Source organism: Rhinolophus sinicus, linkage group LG09 (assembly GCF_036562045.2).
Source record: "Rhinolophus sinicus isolate RSC01 linkage group LG09, ASM3656204v1, whole genome shotgun sequence".
Taxonomy (NCBI): Eukaryota; Metazoa; Chordata; class Mammalia; order Chiroptera; family Rhinolophidae; genus Rhinolophus; species Rhinolophus sinicus.
The window spans coordinates 109,520,178-109,547,644 of NC_133758.1; the positions used below are offsets into that span (position 1 = coordinate 109,520,178).

Consider the following 27,467-nt stretch of genomic DNA (forward strand, 5'->3'; position numbering starts at 1 on the left):
AACAGCACTGGAGAAGAAGCTGAAGGCTGGCTCTACCTGCCTATTTTAGGGGCTGGGATAATGAGCTGGCTGGTGTTCAGGGTGGGTGTGACTTAGGTTTTTCAATGAAGCCAAAGACCCTCAGGAAGCATGTCCCCTCCCCTGCGCCTAACTCCATCCCCACTGAAGTCTGTAGTTCTGCTCTGCAGTTTCTAAAGGTGCTCCTTAATATTTAAAAGCAAACGTAACGTAGAGGTGACAGCTTGGCTAGTGTCTTTTTAGATCTGTGTACTTTTTAAACCTCATTTCAGTCTTGCGCTTGGTGAAGGCACTCTGGTGATGTGGACAGAGTGTTAGCTGAGGGATTAGCAGGCTGGATTTCAAATCCTGGTCCCTCAGCTTGCTAACAAGGTCCTCCCCTCTCAAGGCTGTATTCTGGTCCTCAGCTGGAGATAAGGCCTGCTTTTCTCACATGGATGTGAGAAAATGAACTAGCATAAGGAGATGCTTTGCAAATTGCCACGCATTAGAAATGTCAGATGTATAAGAGCAAGAAACAGAAAGAAGGGCATAAAGAAGAAGAAACAGAAAGACACACACACACACACACACACACACACAGAGATTTAATGATGGTTTTACAGTGCCACGTATGTTGTAAGTTGGCTTCATACAAAAGTTCAGAAGAAAGTGTGTCCAGACCTCTGAGGGCACAATGAGAATAGACGTCAAACACTTTCCTTACCCTCCACCCTTTCCCCTAGTTCCTTCCTTATAAACTATAAGAGTTTAGCAAAACTGACCTAGCTCTTGGAAAAGGGCAAGAGACGATAAACACGCCAGTTCTAAGGAGAGGAAGCAAACACAGTCCTTATGCTCGAGCTTGGGGACACCTTACTGATGGAGACACATGACATTTTGCAACGATTGCTGGTGGCGTTTGATGCAAGTCCTATGAAAAGGGGGCCACTGCCTCTCTGCCTTACCGGTAGGTTGACAGTCACGAGAGCAACATGAGCTGCTGTGACGCAGTGCAGAGCTGACAGGGCAGGGAGAAGGCGGACCTCGGTCTTCCTGGGCGGCATGGAGAGCTACAGAGAGCTCCAGCGTTCACATTGTTTTCATCAGCAGTGGGCCTCACTGTGCTGGGCCAGAGCATCTGGCCACTTACAGGCACCTACATTTAATATGGCTTCATGGGCAAAACAGTGTGTTCCCAGTGTTAGAAGAGGTCCCCACCTTTTCAGCTGCAAATCTTTACAGGGCTCCTCAGTCAGCAGGCCAATTCCTGATTTAGAGCCTTCTGCCTGCACCTGTCCCTACCTCCCCTTCGGCCCACCCCTGCCCAGCCTTCCTCAAGGACCTGCTGAGACTTCCTGAACTGAATTGAGATCTTTCAGAATGCCTTTTGTTGGCCTTCTGTAAAAAGCCCATAACACAGCTCGATCGGCTTTCAGTCTGGAGATAGCGGGGTCCAGAGACTTCAAGGAGACGAGGTCAGGGTGTGACTTACATAATCGGGCGAGACTGGAAATCCTCCTGGTTCATCCTCTCAGACTGGCGGATTTTCAGTATCTCGGTGTAGCTCAGGTTCTGTAGTTTGCTCTTGAACTGGTCCAGGGAGCTAGGCTTGGTTGTAAGAGCTCTCATAACCTGCTCCTTCACCACCTGCATTACCTGTAGGTTAAAGGAAGACCATAATGTTCCGGGGTGGACCTCGCCCATTCAGAAAAGTCTTCTTGCGTGAACGGCTCCCTGTCTCCGTGTGCATGAATCCCTTTGCCTATACTCGCCGCCCAAACCTTGAGCGTGCTTTTCCAAAGAGTACGCTACCATTATGCACATCTTTTGTGCTGTTGGAACCACAAGGCAGGAGATGGGGTGACTAACTTAGAAATGGGGGTGGAGAGGTGCATTGTGGGAAGAGTGCTCCATTGGCTGCACATATTATGTGACGGCTCCTGAACCAACATCGGAAACAATGCAAACTCCAGAATGAAGGAAGTCCAAACAACAGCTAGAAGTCTGCATAAGAATTCTTTTTTTCCAGGAGAAAATCGCTGAGACACAATTAACTGTGGAAGTATAGTTGGCACCCTTTCAAGTGAATATGAACCGATAGCCACCGCTGCCACTCACTAGAATGCTTTCCTCATGTAGTTAAGGCCTGAGTGTTCAGACACACGATGCACTTGGAAATGTGTACGTGGTATTGCCTCTTTGAGCCAGGCACTGAAAAAAGAGGTCTATTCAATTAGAATAGACAAATCTCATTGGAAGCCTCAAGAAAAAAGAAGGATCTGGCAATTGGCTGCCTCAGGACAGAGGGAGGCAATTAACTATTGCTTCTGTTAATGTGAATTCATCTTCACTGGGATATGTAAAGCAGGAGAAGACCAGAAAAAACACAGAGGCAGCAAGAGACTTGCTGGGTCTTTTTTTTCTTACCCTCCACTACAGATGAGAATGACAATTGTTGTTGTTGATAAGGTACCTATGTACCAGATACTATTTAGGGGGCTTGCTACAAGTTCCTGCTCTTAGTCCACGCAAATCTGTAAGATAGACATTATCATCATTCCATTCACCTGTGAAGAAACTGAGGCTTCAAAAGCAACAGTAAGGAACTAGTTCAAAATCATACAGTTGGTTGGTAGGTGGCTGAGCCGGGATTTAACCCTAGGACTGTAACACTCTACTATACTGCCAGCCATGACACCATTCTTGGGGTGACTTAGCAACTTCAAAATAAGAGAAACATCATAACTGCACCTCAATTATATGCTAGGTTCTGTGCCAGGCACTTTACCATTCATCACCTCATTTAATCCTGCCTCCAATACAGTACAGTGGTGTTATTACCATTGTTTTAAAGATAAGGAAACGGAGACTGAGAAGGATGGAGGATGATATCACAAAAAATTAAATCTAATGGCAGAAATTTCAAGAAACTATAGGAGAAAATTTGTGGGATGAGAGAGCATATCATTTACTCATGGATCTGCTTTCTCCAGGAGGTGCCACTGTTCTCAGAGAAGCTGCCTGCCATGCCTGTCCTGTGAAGACATGGTTGCTGGTGACAGCAGTGGGCTAAAGGCGTAAAGGTAACTGTCCCCCAGTCCCTGGCTCATGGGAGCTTCTAGGTTCATGGCTGGGTTGCTCCCTGCAGTCTAACTCAGCTGGGTATTAGCTTACCATCAAGTGGACTGTCGAGATAGAAGCCGCTAACAAAAATTGGCTTGAGAAGCATTATTTGTGAAGTCAACACAGCAAACATTACTGAATACTTACCATGTGCCTACACTTGCCGGGGTACTAGGAATTCAAAAATGAATAAGGTATGGCCCTTGCCTTCTATGAGCTAATGGTCTAATAAGAGAGTGAGACACAGGCAAAGATCATTGCACCAGAAACGTGGATGTGATAAAGAAGATGGACTCTGTTGGCCGGTGGGGAGACATTTCAGGGCAGACATCATGTGGGTTTTACAGAAAGAATGGGTATCCAATAATGTGGAAACAGATGCATGATTTGGACATCTCTGCACATTAGCCACTTTGAACCTGGGCTGCCTCTGAACTGGAACCAGTTATATAATGATTGTTTCGTGCCCTCAGCATAACAGCATACAGGAACACTTCCAGCAGACCTTCTGCCTTCTACCTAATCTGCTTCTTTTGCACTCAGGCAAAACGTTAAATGTGGGATGTTTAACAAATTTTGAAATCGTGACCATCTCATATCATGCAGTACAAATGGCAGTTAAATTTGGTCAAGGTTGACCTATCTGACTCTTTGCTGGTACACGTGAGGGGTCCCACAGGAGCTTCCACTATCCCCATGCAGAGACACTCAGCATTGAGCCAGGGAGATAATTATCATCTTCCAATGTCATTTGACCTGGTGGGAGTTAGCACATGTAAGAGAGCTAAAGATACAGCTATTAGAATACCGAAAACGAAAAAGCGATTTTAAAATGCAATCAGGTGAAAGTTGGGAGAGTTTTAGAGATATCGCCACTTCCCTCAATGGGCAGATGAGGACACAGAAGCTCAGAGGGCCAGGTGATTCCCTGCTTCATGTGTTTCCTTAAGGGGCTGCCATGGAAATGACCATCACCAGCCCGCTTCTGACTAGACAAAATGATCCCGCTACTCAGTGGGTGAGTGACCTGAACTGACCAATCAGCACGTTTCCCCAGATTTTTCTCACTTGACGTGAGGCAGAGCTGAAGCTGCTCTTTTCCCCTCACACTGAGAACTGTAGGAGTGTCCCTTACTATACAGGAGAGTGGAAGATGAGACTGCTGCCAATAGAATCAGACAGAAGAAAGGAAGAAGTGCGTGCAAGAGTGTTAATAATGGTTAAGCCCCATTCACCCGTACAGTCAGTCCAACCCTGGTATGTGGTGGTTTGAATGGGACGCTTATCACTTGCAACCAAAAGTTCCTGCAAATACATAGAATGAAGGCCCAGAGGAGTACTGTTTGTGGGGCCGAGGTTGCCTGGATCCAGGAGAAGTGGGGGGAGGACACTGGACAGAAACAACAAAGCGACTTCAGTAAGAAACAACGTTAGGAAATCATCTTCGTTATATGCTCATGGTTGTACCTTGCATGGAAATGATGGTAACCCCTTATTTGCTCCTACTTATATCTTATGCTTAAAACCCACTGTTAGAGCTTCATTCCTCTAGCTGAAGACTTTGATCCCTGCCAGATGCAAGAATCCACAAGTGGAACAATCCTTTAAATTACCCACAATCACGTATACCTTAGTTTGAAGACACTATCGTTTCCTAAGAGTGGTTTCATAGGATAAGGGGGGAGGAAGGAAGCCATGAGGGCTCCTGGACCTGGGGAGAAGGATGCAAGTGGCGAGTACACAACTGGCTTTGCCTACTTCGCGTCACAATTTTGCGTGGCACTGCCTCAAGAAGTTCTATGGTCACTCTGTCTGTCAGGAAAATGACCCCAGTGGAAGACGTCATTGATCTTTTTAAGAAGACGAGATATGCAAGTCAAATATTCCTGTATTGTTTGGCAAAGTACCTTCTACAAGAGCTGCAATGAATGGCTTTAAGTCTCCGTTAATGCTCCACGTGTGCAATTTAAAGCAAGACATTCACAACCACCATCCTTTAACTCCGTCCTCTGGAAAATCCCAGACCATTTATCATTGTTTGAAAAACCCACAGACAGTGTTTCAGAGGCATCGGCAAATCAGTGAACTTAAAACTTGTTAATTACAGCATGTGCTTTGCCACGGACATCAAAGAAATCATACTCTTAGAATTTGCATCCGCTGGTGGAATGGACTCATTATTTTATCAAGGTCTGAACAGTGCCTGTGGCGTGTTTCTGGAGTTCTCCCAGCACATCTTCTCTACGATAATGGCACATGTTACAAAAAAAGCGGGAGTCGCACAGGTCTTGTACTTCACATGGAGAAAAGCTTTGGTCTCCTTGGAAGACTGGGTTAAAGGTGGGGATCCCTGATTAGAATCATGTCTGCTGGTACAGTCGTCCCTTGGCATCCATGGGGGGTTGGTCCCAAGATCCCCTATGGATACCATAGTCCACGGAGGCCCAAGAGCCTTATACAAAATGGCATAGAACAATGCACTCAGCCGGCCGTCTGCATCCATGTTTCCACAGCCCCTCCAAGGGATTCTAGCGCACACCCAAGTGGGAGAATCACGGATCTCAGCAAACATCCAGCCCCACTCCTGAGCATCAGTATGGCATCCGTCGCAGTTCTTGTCACATCACTAGAAAGCAGTTAGGTGAGTTATTGGTGCACCTTCTGCCCCATCTAGATTGTAAATCATTGGAGGACAGGAACTCTTTTTATGCCATAGGACTTGATGCAGTCTCTCCCAGACTATGATTGATATGTTTAATGCCGGAGATTCCTAGCCTGCCCCTCTTCATCTATAGAATTAAACAGATACATCCTTAACAGAATTATAAGACTGGTGACACGTTTTTCAAAGCGTACTTTTACAAAGCCTGAAGGATACAGTCTGTGGCCTTGAGATGGTATCTCAGGGCACCTTGGGCTTCCTCTCAAGGCTTAGCTGGAAGGGGTTGGTCTGCAGCTGAGTGGAGGGTTTCTGGAGAAGCCACAGCAATGTATGTTTTGGGGGGGCATGGCCACTAAAAGGGGATCAGTTTACACAATCAGTGGTGACCCATGAAACAAATTGATCTTCATAATAAAGGAAAAAGGCTGCCTTGGGGAAGACAGGTACCAATGCAGTCCAGCAATGAAATGACGCCTTCGAATGACAGTCCAGCTTTATAAAATGGGCAAGTTTTCACTGCTGGGCTTGAGGACTGGACCGTTTTTCTTCCCAGGATTGTGCCCTACACAAACCAAAATGAGTGAAGAAGGCTCACAAGGACCAAGACATTGGAAGGAATCTGCCTGGAGAGCGGTCTGGGGAAAGAAGACACCAAGTGCTCACGTGTACGCAGGGTAATTACCTAGAGGCTGGGCAGGGCAGGGGGGTGGGCGCTTTGGGGAGCTGCTCTCCAAGGTTAGAAGTGGGGAGAAGTGGCAATGCCCAGAAATAGTAGGAGAAGTTAGGGCACTGGTGACTTACCCAGCAGGGACAATTATTGAGCCAGATGCAAGCTGTCATCCCCTTCCCCCCACCCCTTCCCACCTAGAGGTCTTTAACATCAGGACAGCTTCTGGAAATGAAAGATGGTTTTACTCTGTAGTTTTGCCACAGCCTAGGCCAGTCGCTGCAAAGGAGGGTTTCTGCTGAGTGGTGTCAAGTGTACTAAATGAAGGAGAGAGAGAAATGAAAGTGCTCTTTGGGCCCAAGGAGCGACATTTAAGTTTTCTGTGTTCACTGTGGGACTGTGGGGCATAAAGCAGAGGTTGGCAAACTCCTGAGAAAGGCGGATGGTAAATATGTGAGGTGTTGCAGGCCATAAGGGGTCTTTTGCAGTAACTCAGCTCCGTCTACCTTGGTGGTGTGAAAGTGACCACAGACAAGTAAACGGACGGGTGTGGCTGTTTGAATAAAACTGGATTTAAAAAACAAACAGGTGGTGGGCTGGACTGGCCTGCAGGTGGTGGTTTGCCAGCCCCTGGCTATAGAGGAGACAGGCCTGGCTTCACAGTTGGGCAGCGCTCATTTCAAAGTCCCTCCATCACTCCTTTCGCTGGGGTTTCCTTACGGAGGCGATAACCTTTAGTCAGGGTGAGGAGCCGCAGAGCAGTCAACCCCAATCTATCACACCCATCATTACAACTCACAGGGCTCCAGCCAGCTTATCCAAAGACAAAAATCGTCCTTGCAGCAAGCAAACGACCCCATGACCATGCTGGGTGTTTGTGACATGTGCAGGGCAGCTCAAGATTATATTTAGGCTGCACCGAACAGAACTGATTCTGACAGACTGAAGAGTTATTTCATTAAAGCCCAGTACTCTCAGCTCTCCCCCTGGATGGTTTCAGGGTCCTGAAGATACGCTGACACATCCTTGCTTCCTCCTGTCACACCTCCCACTGGGGTTTGACCCGCAGTCAGTCCCCTGGTGAAGGGCTGTGCTCTGCAGGGCCCAGTAGGGTCAGGTTGAATGTAAATGAACAGAAACTGTTCGGAAATCACAGAGAGTCCACTCAGCTGGGGTGCAACCTCCAGCCCCCTCTAGAGTTCATCATGTGTCCTCAATTATACCAGATGAATTTGAAACACTGTGTTTATTAATAAATGCAAAAACAGCTCCCCTGCATCTCACAAAGGACAGATCTAAATGTGGCATGCCGTGATAAGAAAAAGCAGAAGCCACTGAATTGCTCCTGCCTGTGTTTCCCCAGTGGTTCTCTCACAGCCCTCTAAGCCCTGAGCCCCTGTGGGTAGCTGTCTGAAGGGGCTGAGATAACCTCATTTACAGCCAAAGGGCAGGACCATGTGACATAGGCAATAAGGTCACTGTAACTGTTTCTCTCTCTAAGATGGCATTTCTGAACCCAGAAAACGCTAGGCTTATTGTGTACCACATCAAAAGCCAAGATATATATCTAAGAGCTGAGAAAAAGAACAGTTCACTGCAGACTGAAACTCAGCTTCCTCTAGCCCCTCCTGACAGAGGTCGGATTCTTCCAAAATGCAAAATGCAAACCCCAAATATGTACCCCTATGCTCAGTGCAGCATTGTTCACAATAGCTGAGACATGGAAATAACCTAAATACCCTTCAAGGGATGATTGGATAAAGAAGATGTGGTACATATATATAATGGAATACTACTCAGCCATAAAAAACGATGAAATACTGCCATTTTGGACAACATGGACGGACCTTGCAGGTATCATGTTAAGTGAAAGAAGTCAGACGGAAAAGGACAAGAACCATATGCTTTCACTCATATGTGAGATATACAACAGAAAGCAACCAATGAACAAACAAAACAAACAAACAAACAAACTCATAGACACAGACAACAGTATGGTGATTACCAGAGGGGAAAAGGGGTGGGGGAGGGGAAAGAGGGGAAAAGGGGTCAAATATATGGTGATGGAAGAAAACTAGATTGTGGTGAGCATACAACGCAATACACAGATGATGTATTACAGAATTGTATGAAATTTATTTAACGTTATTAACTAATGTTACCCCAATAAATTTAATTTTCTTTTTTAAAAAAACATAGTGATTCAGCACTGCCCGCAGAAGACCAGGCTCTTCAGTGTGACCACATGGGCCATCATGGGGGACTTTCACCTCCCCCTCTAGCAGATGCCTCCTACTTGGTCCCACCCCTTGCCCCACGATCTAAGCACAATGAGGTCCTTCCAAGGCCTGGAACTTCACCCCATGCCTTCATTTGTGTTTTTCTTTTCACCTGTGGCTGATACCCTCCTCTAATGCATGCTCATTCTTCAAGTCTAGACACCTTTCCCTGACCTGCCATCCTCGCGCTAGAGTTCGTGTTGTTGCCACCTACCCTCCCGTCACAGGATTGTACTGCGATGTCACGAATAGTGTCCCCTTGTTTATTGTTATACATACAGAGCCTTCAATACACATTCCAATTATGTGTTAGTTACTGAGAAAATATCCATTTACTTTATGACGGATGGACTCATCGAATGATTAAAAAAAGGAAATAGCCTCGGAAATTAGTAATTTTCAACCCTCAGTCTACAACAAAATTTGAAAGGTACCTTTGTTTCATCCCTAAGTTTTCTGATTCGTTTGGTCTGGAACAGGGTCTAGACATTGGTCCTGTTTTACAAGGCTCCCCAGGGGATGATAATGGGTAGCTGAGGTTGGGGGTTACGGGTCCTTATGAGGAGGCATAAGAAGGTAGGAAAGAGCGATGATGCTGCCCTTCCAGGAAAAGAGAGAAGGGACACACTCCCTTCCCTCAAAAGTGCCCAATGTAACTTACAGACGAGGAACAAAGCCTCAGCTTTTTATTGCTCTTAGCTCCCCCCAAGGGTCGGTCTGCAGGTGCTAGCTGTGGCGTGGACAGGATGAGTGCTCTCCCCTGGGACGGTCAAAGAGATGGTCAGGAGATGGTGTCTGCTCTTCACATGCTTGGGCAGGCCCTTCAGAAGTCATCTCCACTTGGGGACCAGACCATTTACTCTGGGCTTCTTCTCACTGAGGCAGTCACAGCCACCGTGGTGCGGGCAGCTGTCTCCCTGGCTCAGGCGGTGCTTAGGATGCCCCTTTAGCAAGGGCAGCCACCATCTTCCCAATGAGCCCACAGCACCTTGGGCAGCAATCAGCACCAGTGTTCCCAGACCCTCTGTGCCAGCCCTGTGTGCCAGCCCTGAGCAGGCAAGCCTGTGCATGGCAATGTCCTGACGGGCCAGGGAACCCGATGGAGGACTATTATTAGACAGAGTATGAAAGGTGATTTTTCAAATGTATCCTGAGAGCAAAGCAGATGGCACTGAAGCAGTTAGAAAAGGGAGCGAGTTGCTCAGCATTGCCGTTCCCTCACTCGAGAATGTCCCCTGGTTTTTAGCTGCTAATAAAAGAGGAATCAGATGGCAGGGGGTAGTGATGCCCAGGCAGCTTCAAGCATCCTGAGAATCTATTTAATCATAACCCAAATTGAGAGCTTTGCTACCGGCCCCCAAATAGCTCATTCTACAATGCCTGACCTCCCAGTCCCCCACAGGTGCGAGCTGGGGGAACTTCCATTTCAAAGACTAAGACACAGGGCACTCACACTACCTGCCCCTCACAGAAGGCATTTTAATTTAAGGTTTAAGGCATCTTTATAGCCAGTAAAAAAAATAAATAAATAAACCGTTCCACCAGCAATTCATCTTAAAATCAATTAGGGCTGGGTTTGTTGAAGATCGATGGATATGAAAGCCACATCTTTTGGACTTGCTGCAGCATCCTCAGGGAGCTAGTCAGACAGAAGAGATGGAAAAGGTGAGGGCAGGGATGGCCTCTTTCTCCCTGCAGCCCTCCCTGGAGGGGAGCGCCATCAAGAGGCAAAACAGCCGTGCGATGAAGCTTCCCTTCCCCACCAAAACAGGGAGGCTAATTAATACAGCGATCTGCCTCGATTTGCTGGTTCGCTCACCGGAGGCCCTGGTGGGCAACGGGAAGCTCTCTTCCCGGTGCCTGATGGAGTCGGCCTCTGGCAAGCAAAGTCCACTAATGCCATCACATTAGTGGGTGGCATTTAATCCACAGCTCTGAATAACCAACACGTCAAGCAAATCAGTCAAAATACGTGACTGTGTGTGGGGAGAGAGGCAGCAATGGACAGGGCTCGTTTTTTGCAAACAAGATTGAAAAACTCCTCTGAAATGGTGAGGGGGGAAAATGACTACCCATTTTTAATAATTCTGCTCCTGATGGTTTTCTAATGCTGGTTTACACTTATCCCTACTTTGCCAAGCATGAGCATAGAAAACAACGTCTTTTGCAAATCTTCTGAAGGTTACAAAGAAGGAGCTTCCCAATAGGCAAGTCTCGCAAACTGGGGTCCCGATAGAGGTGCGGTTCTCTTGGAGCTAAGGCTGACCATGGTGGGGGTGGACTGACTCTCCGTGGAGCTCCCCAAGAGCAGAGGAGGAATCTCATTGAAGAAGTAACAGCCTGAAAGGATTTTTCTTTTTTAAGTCACACAATCATGATGCCAAAAAGATGGAGCTAAATGATGAGAAACACCCCGTTGTCTTTGTTGATGGATGAATGGCATCCACAGAGTTCTCTAAATATTTCTCTAGACACGACCAACCAATCTGAGGGGGACTTACTGCCCCTCTTCACTTGTTCATCGGTGAGTGCATGGTGACCACCTGCTCACATGCTGATGTCCCCTGTGTGTCTCAACCTCTACGGGGGGGTAGGATTTACCCAATTCATCTCTATGTGCCCAGCATCTGATATTGGTTTCTTGAGTATTTGTAGAGTGAATGATGTAGCTAAAAGGAAAGTGGACAGAAAAATAGCAGTGCGCCCAAATAAATCAGCCTCAAAATACTCTAAAATTAGTCACTATTAAGAAATAAATGAAATGTCTACTGCTTCACGTGGAGGGTGCAACCTGAAGCCCCACACATTTAGATCTCCCAGCATGTTCTGCATAAGCTATTCAATAGTGACAAATGAAATGGGACAATGTTCCCCTCTGGAAGAGAGATTTAATAAATGTCTCATCAGCAGACTGCTCAGGCAAGACCACGGGGAACTTGGGGTGGAAAGGCAAGGTCTGGCTCCCAGAATCGAGCTCTGCCACCAGGCATGGTGACTGTACTCAAGGCACACTGGCATCACTGCCTCAGTAGGTCAAACCGGAAGGGCAGTGCCACCAAAATGAAAATGTTGGTGAGGCTATTCAGCTGTCAGATTGGGCAGGGGAGACAGTCACACAGCGGGACTTAAAATTTAGCAGAGTCCACTGGCCAAAACTCTGATACAGACAGGGAAGGGCTGTTCTTGCTACACTCTCCACATATTCTCCCCTTTTCAGCATTCATCACGATAACCATGTGATACTTTAAGTGGACCATTTTTTATTGAGAACTTTGAGATGCCATGGTATGCATTTCACATTCTAGATATAGTGAGCTGAATCAACAGAAGATCTGAAAGGTAAATATGTTTTGATTTTCTAAACTTTATCTAATAAGTTGACAACCCCTGGTACTGCATTATAGAAGCTTTAGAAATATACATTCAACCAAGAATTAACTCAGCTAACACTTATTAGGCACCTAGTATGTGCTAATCACTGGGTGAAGTGCTGGCAACAATGGCCCAGATCCAGTTCTTACCCTTGGGAAAGTCAAGGGCAGTGAGGGGGCGGGAGGTGTGCATACAAATAATAACAGTAGATCTTAGTAAGTGTTATTATGGGTATCGGCTGTCCACATAATTTAGGGGCAGGGTAAACAAAGTGATTACTAAGCACACCATTGGTTTTTGTGCATATAAATATATTTGTATTCTGACCCCACTGCTTTAACAATCGTACTTCTCAGAGTGAATTGAAATTACGTGTTCACTACTGGTCTCCCAGTAAGAACCTGAGCCCTTTGAAAGAAGAGAATAGACCTCACTTGTCTTTTTATCACTAGTGGATTTTACAGTTTCTTATACCTGGAAAATTTCCCCCTCAGTCCAGTAAACTGAAGGTCAACCAGATTTTATTTCTGAGTTACATGTTACAAAAATGATTTCTAGGGAGTCTTATAAAGGCTGGGGTCAAATCCCTGTGATGATTTTAAGCAGAGGGAAAGAGGGTTTATAACAGTAGCAATGATAGATGAACTCTGATTAACACACTGCTATACCAACGTCCTGCGGCATTTCTCCCAGATGGTTGTAAATTGGGACACCTCATAAATCCCCAGGCCTTTTCTTTTCCATGGCCAGTTATTACAATGTCCCAGGGCAGCAGAGCATTTTCCAAACTGAAGTAATTGTGAGCCATTTGTTATCTTCAAAGGAGAACCTGTCAACCACCACCGCCACAAAGCTCAGACAATTAAAACAGCCTAGAATGCTCTGATGCTGCAAAAAATCCTGACAGTTGTTTGGTGGTTTGGGGCCAATGCACCCAAGGAAGATCTGAAATGGTTCTTGTATTTTTCCACGCAAAACCTCTTCCTTTCTGCTTATTCACTATACCCCTTACAGCTGGATGAAAGCAGCTGTTCCCACGGTTTACAGAAATCCACTGGTACTGCTGGAGTTTTATCAAATTTGGTCTCTTCCCTTAATGATGCGTCCTTTGGAGGAAACAGCATAGATGGTAAGTAACTACCCCTATATGTGGTGGATATATACCGTCATTCCTCTGTTTCATGCCCATGGCAGGCATCACTAATCTATCCGGGTACTTTTTTTCTGATGAACCCAGGACTCAGCCTACAGGCAGCCACTACCAATCGATTGAGTTTGGCGTTCACAATGGCTTCCATCCTCTCTCTCTGAAGGAACCGATCTTTGTGAGCAATAATTAATCTTACCTAACACATTATACTGTTCAATAATTTCGATTTTCTTAAAAGTCCCAATGCCCCCCTAACCAAAGTTCTTTGAGGATTAGCCCAAGTCCTTTCAGTGCCTGAGCTTGTATTTAATTGTATGTCCTTGTGAAAGTTGACTAATCCAACGTCTAAACAATATCTCTGTCTCACTCATCACCTTGGTGATCAAAGTCAATGCTAACACCTCTGGATATGGTGTAAATTCCGTGTTAAGGACCCTGTCCTGGGCCCTAGAATAGAGCCAAACACTCAGGAGGAGCTAGTACATGTTTGTCGAATAAGTGACATAATAAGTAGGCATAGGTCTCCTAGGTCAAATCATAGAGCTGATGTTGAACACAATCACCTTTTTCCTTCTTTCAAATTTCAATCATTTTTTTTTTAACTCTGGGAAAAAATTTCTGACTGTAACCAATGTTGAAGGAACTTTCTGAGAATTATAATTTGATGAAAGTAACTGATTATTTTCTTAGAAGTAATATTTATTGCTATAATGCAAATGTTCTTACGACTTGTTGATTAAAAACAAATGAAATGGTTTCCTAAAAGATATAACTTGTATTAGAGTTCAGGGATATTAAAGAGTCAATGCTCTGTCATGTTTTGTTATTTTTATTAAAGAAAGATAAAATGCGAAAGATGGGGAAACAGGCATGCACCATGTAAAGGGATACTAACAAAGCAAGCTTATGGAAAAGGTAAGCTAAACTAGGGCTCTTCTCAATTTCTGACATTAGTAAAGTGTACATGTTATGTGGGACCTCACCATGCATACCATTCTTGTATAAGAAAAAATATTTTTAAACTGGAAACAAATTTAATATCTACCCCCTCTCTCACTCGATCAGGGTTAGAACTTTCCAGGTCGATAGACAGGCAATGGCTTGTGATCACTTTGACTTTAGTGAAAGGTGGAAGGAAAGCAGTGAGGGCTGGAATCCCACAGAACCCAGTTTGATTCTCGGCTCTCTCAAATCTACCATCCATGTGTCCTGGGGCAAATTTCTGAACCTCTCTAAGCCTCAGATCCCCAATAAAGTGGAGATTATGGGATAGACCTTGCAGTGTAAGGATTAAAAGAATGTTTGTTTGTCAAGCAGCTTGTAGGAGATCAGATGAAAACAAAAGACTATGGTTTATGTTTATTCACTCAGGGAGAGGGGTAGGTAGTAACACATTAGAAGACAGGTCGAGATCAAACTATGGAGGCCTGTAACTGCCAAAGAGAAGAATTTGAACTGTATCATGTAGGAACTGGTGAAAACTTAGGATCTTTAAGAAGAGGAAGGAAGTGAGCAAATCAGACTTAACTAAGCCGGGACACCTGTTGTCTACTTGGCTTTGCATCTTTCTTCATGGGCTGCCTCTTGTCTAACTGTGGACATATCTCTCATCTTTCTGTATTTTCCCCCAGAAGGGATTCGGGAATCCTTGTAACGTTTGTAATAAGGGGTTATTTATCTTTAGGAAATAGATAGTCCTGGCCAGTTCTCTGTCAGTAATAGGGAGAAAGAGTGTGCTGGGAAAGACAATAAAAACACATGTAAGTTTTGGTACACCACTGAAAGGATCTCTCCTCAATTAGAGCTGAGATATTTTCTCTCTAACTTCAGGATCAATATATGTCTTCCTCATTGTCCCACCCAAAGAACAGAAATAGCACAAAGGAGAAAATTTGAGTAAATACATGGGTGCCAAACCAACAGGGTACAATAGGTGAATGAAATGAGATGGAAAAACAAGAGATAGGAAGTACATGAGGCAAGATCAATACTACTTAAAACTTTTTTTTTCCGGTGTAAAATTCATTTGATAAAGAAAAAGTTAAGCTATAAATGGCTGTCCTTTTGGCATAAAATCTTCAGTAGGAATGTGTCAATATACTAATACTATACTGATACAAGTGCATTGTGCCTGAAGGTGACTGGGAAGATGGTAGACTCCAAAAGCATGTTTAGAAGTGGTTAGAACTAAAGCCCAGGGAGATGATGGAGTTGTATGAATACACCAGTAACATGCCTCCCTCCTGATCCTGGGGTTCATCTCAAGAAAGCATCATCTACCACAGCATCCGTCCCTTCCCTAGTTAGGGTAATCAAAGTCATACTGGTGTTTCTGAATGATTCCCCTTTCCCAAGAGCCTTCCTCCTGAGCTCCCCTCAGCCAACTTCCAGCTATTTGTCTTTGGCTAACTGGTTTCTAAGATGCTCTGCAAACTGCCTGCTCCCTACACATCATCAATCAGCGCCAAACTAAACAGGCGCCAGGCTCAGCTGAGAATCCAACGGCTTGGCTCATCACCCCAACACCTAATGAACAAACATGAGTGATGACTACTGAGTAAATATCACGAAGAGAATGCGAGTCAGCTAAAGGAGTATTGCTTTAGACGTTACTCCTAGGAAGATGGCAGGACAAATCTTGATCTCCAATTTGTTTCAGACAGATACAGTGTTTTCCAATACAGTGAAGCTTGCTAGCATTTACTTAAAGTGTTACATTGTAAGGGGGATAAAATCTGGGTCATTTAGTGGGTACATTCAATAACTTCTGTGATATTGGATAGATGTATGTAAGCTGTAATAATTCCTATCCAGTAAAGTAAACCATGAGGGTGGGTTTGTCAGTAGTTTTGTTAAAAAAGACATGGAAGGCCATGAATTACAAAAAAAAAAAAAAAAAAAAAAAAAATGTGCCTGGCATATCTATGTCTATGTCTTAATAAGAAATGCTTGTGCTTTACAAAAAAAAAAAAAAAGAAGAAGAAGAAAGAAAAAGATGGCAGGTATGCCTATGAAAAATCATCATGTAAAGGCAGCACACTTAATTATCTCTAAGCTTAATGTTAGCAGGGATTGGATAAATCACGAGAGAGATAGGAGGGAAGCTGCTGAGCTACATCCAAAGGGATCTATTTTTGAAATGATCAGAATATTAATAATAGTTAGAGCCGGTAAGGGACAAACCCTAAGGCTGTTCCAGGGTATATACGTACCCCTAATGGGCAGGGGAAAAGAGATAAATGAAGTTAAGAGAAAAGTGGAACACTGGATAGTAACTAACTGGGTCATATTCTTTCTCACTTTATTATTTTGGTATATTTCTTAAGGTTCTTTAGCAATACAGAATGGAAACACATGAGCTTTAGAGACAAGGAGATCTATGATAACTTACTTATCTCTGAGCCTTAATTTTCTGCTCTGTTAAACGGAGATAATACTCGAAACACAGTTAGGAGTATTCAATCAGGAAACATAAATGGAAGTACCTAAAATAATTCCTGATACACAGTAGATACTCAATACACATTAGTTTCCCCTTTGTTTCTCTTCACATTTACGGCATACATCATGTCTACCTCCCATTATGATTTATTTCATATATCTTTGTTAAGCTGTGCAAATTTCTCAAATTCAAGATTTGCCCAAGTACCTCCACAGCACCTTGCAGTCTGTTCAGGATGGGTGCAACAAATGCTCCCTGAAAAAAATGTCTGAAGGACTCAACCCATCAGACAAGTGATAGCGCAACATGCAAAATACATCCTCCTGGGTCCAACACTTTTATTAGCATATTGACCACAGTGTGGGTCATTTATAAATCCACATTTGCCTCATTCATTAGATTGGCTTCCTCAAGGGACACCTAGTACATAGCAAGTACTCAATAAATATTAAGAGACAGAATACTTTACTACACCTCTGTATCTGTTTGGGGGACTCTGTTGATATGAAGGACTATTTATTGCATTAGAGGAGAGGAATGACAACAAGTCTCAGCAGGGGACCAAAATGTGTGAGAAAGTTTATTTTAGGGGAATCTGTACGGAGCTTATGGGAAAAGAGTCAAATGATGGAGGTGAAAACAGCAGAATGTTTATATTCTTGTGAAAACAAACACAACTTGAGTTCTGGACACAGATAGAGTTTGACCCACTTGAGCAGAGGATACAGTAGAAGAGGAAGCATGATTATCCTTGCAATGGGGTCCCCACCTTATGATGACAATAAACTGGGACAAAAAAAACCCCACATACGTGTCAATAAATAGTAACAGAGTTTGAACAACATGGTGTATTAGCTTTGCCTTGAAGGAAAGTCTGGGTAGGAGTTGATGACACAGGCAGAGAATGGGGTCATGAGGAAAAGATTTTGAGTGGTGCACAGAAGAGTTACAAGGAGCCTGTGCACTCAGGCTTCCGGGTACTGCCATCGTTTGCTGATCTCCCTTTGACTTGTGTGGATAATAAACCACGTGGTTGTAACTGGAGTCCTCCAATCATATGGCAGCAGCAGAGGGTAACCTTGACAGTCTCTCAACATATGACTTGGCAGATCAGAGATGTGTGTGGTGTCTTAAAGCTCTGTGTCCTATTTAAAGGAAGGATTATTCACTTGAGGGTCTTCTTACAACCTGAAATTGTGTGTCACGGTTCATGAACATGCAAGTGTGTGCTTTTCCCAGGGAAACCATTGCCTTCATCAGACTCTCAAAGTTGGTCATGATGAAGCCCATAAGTACCCCTAATTTAAAGGGTAGCATGAGAAAAAGAATGATGTGAACCAGAGCTGAAGCTGCATGTCTAACTTTGAATGACAGACTAATTTGTCTGTGGAATGTTTTCTTCTGGAAGTGTCCCATAAACACCTCTCACACAACATTTCTAAAACTCAACTCAGCTTCCTTTTAAAACTGTCCTCCCTGGGGCATTCCCTACGAAAGTTTATAACATCCTCCTTTGGAGCAAAAATAATGACATCATCTTGGACCCTTTTGTCTTTTGCACCCTCTGTGTACAGTGGTCTCACTGTGACTCTACCTTCTCACCGTTTCTCAGCTTTGCCCTTTTCTCCCACTCCCACCTCCTCTGCTTGCTGAGGTCCAACATCCCTCTTTGAGAAGCCTCCTAGCTTGTCTCTCTCCCGCAACGTTCACGGTCTCCCATCTCTTCTCCACTGAGGGACCTGTGTGATGAGCTGAACACAAGTCTGACTGTGTGGATCCAGGTGCTCAGGAGCATCAAGCCAAACGCTTTACTATGGAAAACAATTATTCTCCATCATGGAGACTCTGCCTGTATTACCCAGTCTCATCACCTCCCATCTCCCAGTTCAGACTCTGCCTTCTAGAAACACCAGGTTACAAGTCATTTCCTCATTCTTTCATGCTGTTGTCTCTTTTTGAAATGCCCCCCCTCCCCTTCAAGAGGCTAACTGCTCACCTTTCACTCAGGCAGGCTTGTCATCCCATCACAGCCCTGAGCTCCTTGTATTAAAAGGCTTAGTTTAAGCCACATCCCCTCTGCGTCCTCTATATTGTTACAGCCTTTGTGCAAGGACCCGTCCTATTAATCGTGTGATCCCCAACACCGAGAATACCGCCTAGCCTACTGAGGATTCGTGGTGTACTCATTTTCTTCTGGTTGGGGGATCCAGAAAGCATCATGGCTGCTCTGAAGGCTTGGCCAACAGCAGCTAGCTGCAGGAAGATATCCTGAAAGGAAAGGGAACCAAAAACACAGTCCACAAATAAAGGCCTTGACTTTTCACATGGAAAATATAGCACCACGCTTCCTTCCATGAATCCTGCCCCTTTCTTACTGACCTGAGTGTAAGCCAGCTGAATGACAATTCAGCTTCACCTTAATTTTTCATATGGGTCAGCTCTCCCCAAGTATCACGTTATTTCTTCCTCAACACAGCATTGCATGTAGTGAAAGAGGCTAAGGACTTGCGCGCAGTAGGTCTACGTGACTCTGCTAACTCTCCTTACACAGACAATTCTTTTCCAAAATGAATGCTCTATTTAAGGCTTTTTTGCATCTGAATTTGCTTATGTGAAGGAGGGATGATAAAACCTACCCCACAGAGTAAAGTATAACAGATAATGTGTCTGAACTGTAAGGTGCCATACAAATGTACATTCTTACTCCGTTGTTTAAAAATGATCAGAAACATCTAAGTAAACTGCCTCTTCGTGTAAAATGCAAGATTCCAGAAGTTCAAGTTGTGAAACCCAGACAGCTTTCATTTAACCGAGCACAGTTTCTTAAACTACTGGCCCTAGTAACAAAAGGCGAAGATTAAATATATTTATTTTTGGTAATTCTGTCTAGCTCAGGACACTAGTCATATTATATGCATATTTGCAATAAAACTACTCAACTTTATTCACTATGTTTATTCTTTTATTTAAGAAGTAGGAGGAGGAAAGAGTGTTTTGAGGGCTCCTCCTTGGAAGAGTGAAAACAAAGATAACCAAAGCTGACACCACATTCGGCCCCTCTTTGTGTCCCAGATGTGTACCAGACGAGAATCGAGAAGACCCTCTCAATCATGCCAACCTCCTTAGCTTGCAGCACAAAAAGAATTCATGAATGAAGAGAGAAAGCCATGTTGAATCAACAACTTGAAGAGCCAGAAGGCCGGACCGCTGTTCTCCAATCTTCCTATCTGAGGCAAAAGCAAAAATAGCACACGCTTGTGTTGGAAACCCAGGAAATCAAATCAAGAAAGATGCTGACAGCTGAGCAGAGTAAGTGACCTCCCCAGTAAGGAGGGCGAATGCAGCCACACAGGACAGATGCTGCGGCCTGACCCACAAGCAGGAGGTGAGGCCCGGAAGGAGGGAGAGGACCGAGGTGGCCACATGAGACAGAACTGCTGAGGAAAAAGTTCCTTCCCAAAATAACAACCGCTGAAGTGAAGACCCGGGTGGCTAATTTTTAAAAGGTGCAGTGCTTACGTGGAGACATCCTTATGCAGCAGAAAGAGCCCTGGTTTTGGAGCGGGAGAGCTCTGGGCTCTGAGCATTTCCATTTAACCTGATACAGTTCAGCTGCATCACCTTTCAAATGGACACAACAACACCTCCCTCCGTGAGGGGCTGTAAAGGTTAAACACAATGAGGCCCCTAGCACAGTGACTAGTGATAGGTGTTCAATACACACGTGAAGTCCCTCCTTCTCACCCCCAAGAGGCTTAGTGTAGGCGATTCTTTTAATTTTACTTTCTTTGCTCATTATTCCCAGTCATGACATCTTTGCATGAACAGAGAGATTAGAGTTCAGCCAGTTCTAGCTTCCACCTAACACAGTGATAATCTCTACCATCTCGTGACATGTGGCCCTTCGGCCGCCTGCCAGCCTGGTGCTGCAATATGGAGTTTTGATTATAACAACATTTTGCCGCAGCTGTTAAAATATGCCTACTTTACAGGGTTTTATAAATTCAAATGATGTATGAGTGTTTTTCAAAATGTAAAGCACTATATAAATGTAACATAAGCAGAGAGATGAAAATATTTCAGTTTATATTAAGTAGTCTAGTTCTCTAAGGCAGTGCCCCCCCCCCCCCCCACATCCTTTAGTAGGAGAATCCTTTTTCAGGTGGACCTTACATATTGCCCTATACACACAACCAATAAAGGCAAGCCTTGTCTGGGTGAAATCGGAGGAGGCTGATTGAGTGGGAGCCTGTGCTCGGTCCCCAACTCCCTCAATCCCCAACTCGCTCCCCACCTGCCTCCTGCACAGCCTGTACGACACTGGGTCTGTGCCCAGGGCTCCTGGGGGAGCAGAGCTTGAAATCCTGGCTCTAAGGAGACACAGAACTCTGATCTCAGCCTTGTCCTTTCCTAGAAAAGGCAGAGACATCACACAGAAAGGACTGCTTTACGCTGTTATTTGCAAATAGTAATTAGCTTAATGAAGGCCAAAGCTGTAATTACGGCCAGCCTGCTTGTAATGTAATTTGAGACACTTTGCAAGAATTTTGAGCAGGAAGGAAAATTCAGTGACATCTGATGAATAAGAGCTGCAGGTTGCAATTTTTGAGAGATCACTGAGTGAAATTCACAGAACGTTTTTAGTGAAAATAATACTTGCTTGCTTTAAAAGTACTGTGAATACTATGATTTAATTTATTAATGGTTAATTATTAATATTTTCAAATCCTGCTGTTAACTGGTAGTGTGACCTTGGGCAACAATTTTGGGACCCTGCTTCTTTATTCTGAGTGGGAAAGTACTTCATAAAAAAAATCCTAAAATCGAAGATGAAAAATGGTTGGATTTACCTACATTACATAGTCAGGACTTTTGTTCAAAAGAGAAATTATTGGTAAGTAATCAGACAAATTACAAACTGGGAGTTAATTATTGCAGAATCTAAAGTTGACCAGGAATACGAAAGGAAAACGCCTAGAATATAAAAAGAAAGTGAAAAGTAGATAAAAGACGTGAAAAGACAATTCTCAGAAGGGAAAGTCCAAATAGGTAAAAAGCATGTGCAGAGATGCTCAAACTCACTAGGGATCCTCGGTATAAAAGTTAAAACAACAATGAAATGCACTCTCAGCTATCAGCGGACCAAAGTTAAAAGGTGGTCCATACCAAATGGTGGTGGGGATGTGGAACTCTCACGTGCTGCTTCCAATAAGGAAATTAAATATGCATATATCACATGACTCCAAGATCCAACTCCTGGGCACACATCCCAGAAATAATTCTCACACAGGTCCCCAAGGTTTTCAAATAGGGATGTCAGTTGGAGAATTTTCTGTGCCAGCGGGGATGTGGAGGTAACATGAGTATATATTAACAAGGAAAGAGACACATAAAATGGAGTGAATGCATACAATGAAATTTTGCAAATTTTGGAAGTCTACCCAGAAGCAGTAATATACCGGAAAACACAATGTTGAATGGAAAAAAACAAAACAAAAACACCCTTACTTTTTAGAGTTATTTAATTATAGATCTATCACTTATGGAGATAACTATACATATACATATAAAAGGAAGAATATTTTATAAGGACATGTGCACATCTTAATTCTGGCCTATTTAAGTAGTTTTCTATTGGGGGAGGGGAATGGGTGTGGGCAACAGTGGTAGCAGGAACAATAACAAAATAAGAAAATCTTGCATGGACTTATGATGATAATACGCTATGAACTGAGGAGTATGCATAACTCATCTCCATATCTGAGGGCCAATTAGTTCTTAAAACATAGTCGAGTTCTTGTGACGATCAAATGAGATTGATAAGTCAAATTGCCTGGCCATATAGGAGGTGCTCCACACCTACTTGCTTCCCCCATAACTCTCAGAAAATATAGAAGCAATGCAGTTTTCTTTCCTTTTTTTCTTTAATGTGGCACTAAGAGTAGCCACTCAGATATGGGTGTAGAAGATTGGTTCGCAAACCTGGGTGTGTATCCGAATCACCCAAAGGATTTTAAAAAACTACAGATAACCAGGCTCCACCCCTTTACCCCCCAGAATGAAGTGGATCATAATTTCTAGGGGTGGGAAGGAATGTGGGCCAGGGCCGGGGCCTGCAGAGCAGAATGTGAAAAGTCTCAGTATTGTGCCTGAGGGTTATCCACTCTGATCTCAGCCACTCATGTTCTTTGGATCATGGCTTTTAAACCCTTCAACGACTTTTGCTAAATAAAGCAGCACCGAACTGCTCAAAAAGTAATATATTCCAAAATATATGACTAGTGTATACAGTATGGTACTCCATCTGCTCTTCCAAAATACTTGAGTTTTAGAAAATAATGTGTAGCTACGTCTATAAATTGCTACCTCCCACAAAACAAAGTAGACTCGCTTTAGAGAGTATGGGAAAATATTTTTTTCCTTTGGTTTATCTGTAGCGAGAAAGCTAATCAATAAAGAACAAGCAAACGTGCCTTCATTCATTCATTCATTCATTCATTCATTCATCCATTCAGTTATTCAGTCAACACCTGGGATAACTAAAAGTACTGAGGATGTATGTTATGCAGAGGATGGTTCAGCTAACTTATAGCAGTCCAGCATCCATAATAAAAATAAGTGGCACCCACTCAGTGACTTTCCTTCTTACAGCTCAATGAAGCAAATAAATGTACGCCTTGGGTTGGAAGACCCCAGAAAGCAGAGAATGTAACTCTCCCTGTTGGATGTCACCATGTGCTTCACGGGAGGCAGCACCGGGTTAATTTTGACTAGGACAGTCATTCATTTCTCTATTTTATTCCCCACAGCACTTAGCACCATGGAGTCTCTGCCTTTTCCAGCGCTGCTCAGATACAGGCTGGGACCTGGGAGCCTGAAAGCTGCCCCCGATCAATTCCTGAACCAATCTCTCTCGCCAGTGGATGAGGCACGGACTGGCTCACGAAAAGCAACATTTAGGAAAAAAAAAAAAAAAATGTGGGCTTTGCAGTCAGATAACCCTGGGTTTGAAACCCCGCTGTCATCTCCTGGCTGAATCTCAATCTCTTCATGAGTGAAATGGGATAATGCCGAGAACCTTGCTGGGCTGCTGGGAGAACCCGACAATGAATGTACAGAGCCTGGAACAGAGAGGCCCCGGGAAGGAGGGACGTGAGGGACGTCACAGCAAAGCCAGCATCTAGTCCTCCTGTTGAGAGCACTGCCCCCCCTCCCACCCGGCACTCTCGGAGCCCTGGTTCATATCTCGGCTCTAAGATGCAGACTCTCTGCTCACTGGGAGAGTTTCCACAATCCACAGCGCTCAGGAGAATGGAGCACTGTTGCCAACTTGACTGTAACTGGACAAACCCACCTATCCATTCCCTGAATTTCTGGCCCCTCTCATCATGAAATCTCCAGCCAGTATATGAAATTAGCATCACAGATCCAGTGGACCATTCAGAACTATGATGTATCACTACTGGGAACTCTCCAGGGAGTGCCAGAAGCTCCCCACCCCCCTTTTGACATCCACAGTGATCTGTTCAGGACGCAGGGTTCTTACCTCTGGGCATTCTAGCCTGGACCAATGTCTAGTAGCTTTCTCCTCCGACGTCAGCCTTACACTTCATCCTCTAGCCTGGCCTGCAGTATTCAGATCTCACCCACTCTGCCCTGAGCAATATATCCCTTGGCCAAGCCATTCAAGAGCCCACATATAGGGCTCTGGACTTACTGAAAAAATGTTGGTTGAATACAAGAGTCAGCGAGTCCATAAAATGAATAATAGAGTGAATGAAATGTGCCACTCCTTATTGCTGAACGAGATTTGGATTGACTGGATAGGTAGACTGTCACCCAGAGATAACAACTGTCACTTGGCACTGCCTCTGGAGAGAGACACACTCACACAGCTCCAAAGAGTTCGTGTTTTCCCATTAAGCTGGTTTGTGGATAATAAAAAACAATTCCCACAATATCCAAAACTGCATGGTTCTTTAAAACTACATTATAACATGGTGCTCGGTTTATATCCTAAAACGTAATCTCTCACCCAATACATTAATCTACATACCCGCATAATGAAATTCATATATATATATATATATATATATATATATATATATATATGTATATATATGTATATATATGTATATATATGTATATATATGTATATATATGTACACATATATATGCACATCTTTTAATGAATACCAGATCACTATAGTTCTATTCATGAAAGTTTGTGTTTTTTTTTCAAAAAAATCTGGCATAAAACATATCCCTATTAAATCACTCTCCAAAATGGTAATTTAAGAACAAGTTTCCATGTTGTTTTCTGCCGTTTTATTTTCCTGCTGTTAGAATGACCATCTTATCTCTCTTGAAATGTCACCTCATTTGGGAAGTCTATGTTGATTCCCCCCACGAGTCACTCTATTCTCTGTATACCCAAACCTCTTTCTAGGCCTCTATGAGCAAACTTAGTGATTGATTTCAGTGTCTATGTCCTTGGGAAGCAGTGTGCCCCGTGGTCAAGAGCTGGCCCATTGGATCAGACCTTCTGTCTTTAGAACTTAGCTCTTCCCCTTACTAGCTATGTAGCCATGTCAAGTTATTTACCTCTCTTGGCCTCAGTTATTTCAACTGTAAAATGGGGATAATAACAGTACCCTGCCCCAATATAATAATAATAATAACAATTGTTGTTGTTGTTGTTATTATTACCACTACGGCCCCTTTTCCACCTAGTCTGTGACCTCCCTGACAGCTGGATGAAGGCTCTCTCTCTCTTGCACCTGACTCAAGGAGTCAAGTGGAAATTGTTTGTCTACTGCAGGAATTCAATAACTATCAACTGAGTTCCCTAGAACCCCTTATTTTCAACTTTTCAACAGAAAAGTTCCCAGAATTTTCTTCAATGGAGAAAGGGTCCAGATAGGATTCTTAGTCTGTCCGAGCTGCTCTAACAAAATACCACGGACTGTGTAGCATATTAACAACAACAGAAATTTATTTCTCCTAGTTCTGGAGGCTGGAAGTCCAAGGTCAGGGAGTTAGATGGTTGGGTGAGGGCCCTCCTCCTAGTTCATAGCTGGTACCTTTTTACTGTGCTCTCCCGTGGTAGATGGGCTAGAGAGTTCTGTGGGGACACTTTTATAAGCACACTAATCCCATTCAGAAGAGCTCTGCTCTCATGATCCCAGGCACTTCTGAAGGCCCTTTCTATCATCTAGGGTTTCAACAGACTTGTTTGGAGGTTGGGCGGTCATAAGCATTCAGACCATGGCAGATTCACTGCAAACCCACCATCATTATGGCAGTCCTTTATCTTTCAAGGCTGTATGTCTCCTGAGAAAATCCTCTGAGGCAGGACCACACCTGTCTTGAGGCCATTTGCTGGGTTCTAGCTATTAGAAAGTGCCCGGGAAGGCCAAATCATTCCAAAGGGGGTAGAACCTCCATGCATATGCCTAGTTGCTGCTGTCCAGCCCTCCTTCCCTTTCTTATGGCACTTTCCCCGTTCTCCATCCAACACTTCCAATTCTGTATGTTCCTTGTTGTTTTCTTCTCTTCCCTTATAGGAATGAGACACATTTCATAGAAACAAAGTACAGTATCTATTTACAGTAAAATAGCTAAAAGTTCCAATAACAATAAGTAGGTGGTCAGGTGTCCAATTATCCAACTGAATCACTTTAACATAGACGAGAGGAGGTTACATTGAGTGATGCTATTCTTGAAAGCAAATCTACAGCTTCATTAGCTAGTTTACTATGTATACATTTTCTCTCAACCCCTAAATTTAGAGAAGCTCATAAACTTCTATTTGTAATTTTCCTTTAACCCTTAAAAATTTCTACATTTTTTTCCCCTTTTAAAGTCAGATATCACAGACTGAAGGAAAAAAAAAAAAAAAAAACCACAACAGATAATTGAGTTCTTTTATTAGCCTCCTCCACCAGGCACTTCAAGAGACATTTTATTTATTCCTGGCTTTTGGGAAAATTGCAGCCTACAGATTATTTGTCATTTTCCTCATTTTGGTTAATTCGTCATTATAATTAGTTTTATTCTTAGATTCTAGATCTTTTCCTTCTGAAAATTAAGAAATCTTCCCAAACATGACTTGACAGAGCAGGGGGAGAGATGGGAAACAAGTAAGACAGAGGAAAATATGGAAGCCTCCATCTTATAAACGAATATGACTTCACAATTAACTTGCTTCTGCTGGGCGGGTGTCAAGGGGAGATGGTGGCTGAGTTCCAGGCAGTCGCACGCACTCCCACGGTGGATGCTGCCAGCAAGAATCAAGGTCTAAAAACCTCCATTTCACATTCGTCTTTTATGACAGCTTTAAGAAATGGCTGAGTGTTAGCGTAACACTTCATCCTAATGACATATTTGCTACGGAAAATGTTCACGGAGCTTCTCATTGTGCCTCCTGTCTTTCTTTAAGGGTGATACTGAGGAAGAATGATCACAATTAGAGTGGTCAGGGAGGATGAATGACAAGAGACTGACATCAATCTGGGCTCGCTCCAGGCATCCGAGGACTTCACTTTCCCAGCCCAGTCCCTCCTCTGGCGTCTGCCTGGACTTTCCTATAAGCTGTGTCTCCCTGCAGTGGGCTTTCTCTCTTCCCCGCACATTACTACAAGAGCCTGTTTCTTGGGCGGTGGAAGTATTAGGTTGTTCAACAATTAATTAATAAAGAGAAAGAGAAATTAGTCAAATGAATAGGACAGAACACGACTTACAGAACTAACAGGTTTGTTAATCTAACAATC

At 43.7% G+C, this 27,467-nt stretch overlaps 1 protein-coding gene across 8 annotated transcripts in view; it reads right to left on the reverse strand.

The window, feature by feature from the left end:
* The window catches only part of ELMO1 (engulfment and cell motility 1), a 476,666-nt gene that overhangs the window by 38,749 nt on the left and 410,450 nt on the right, over positions 1 to 27,467 (reverse strand). For all 8 annotated transcript variants that reach the window (XM_074341005.1, XM_019726329.2, XM_019726327.2 and 5 more), the window contains one exon: positions 1,493 to 1,656. In XM_074341005.1, the coding sequence (XP_074197106.1) occupies positions 1,493 to 1,656 (164 nt within the window). The remainder of the gene's footprint in view (positions 1 to 1,492; positions 1,657 to 27,467) is intronic.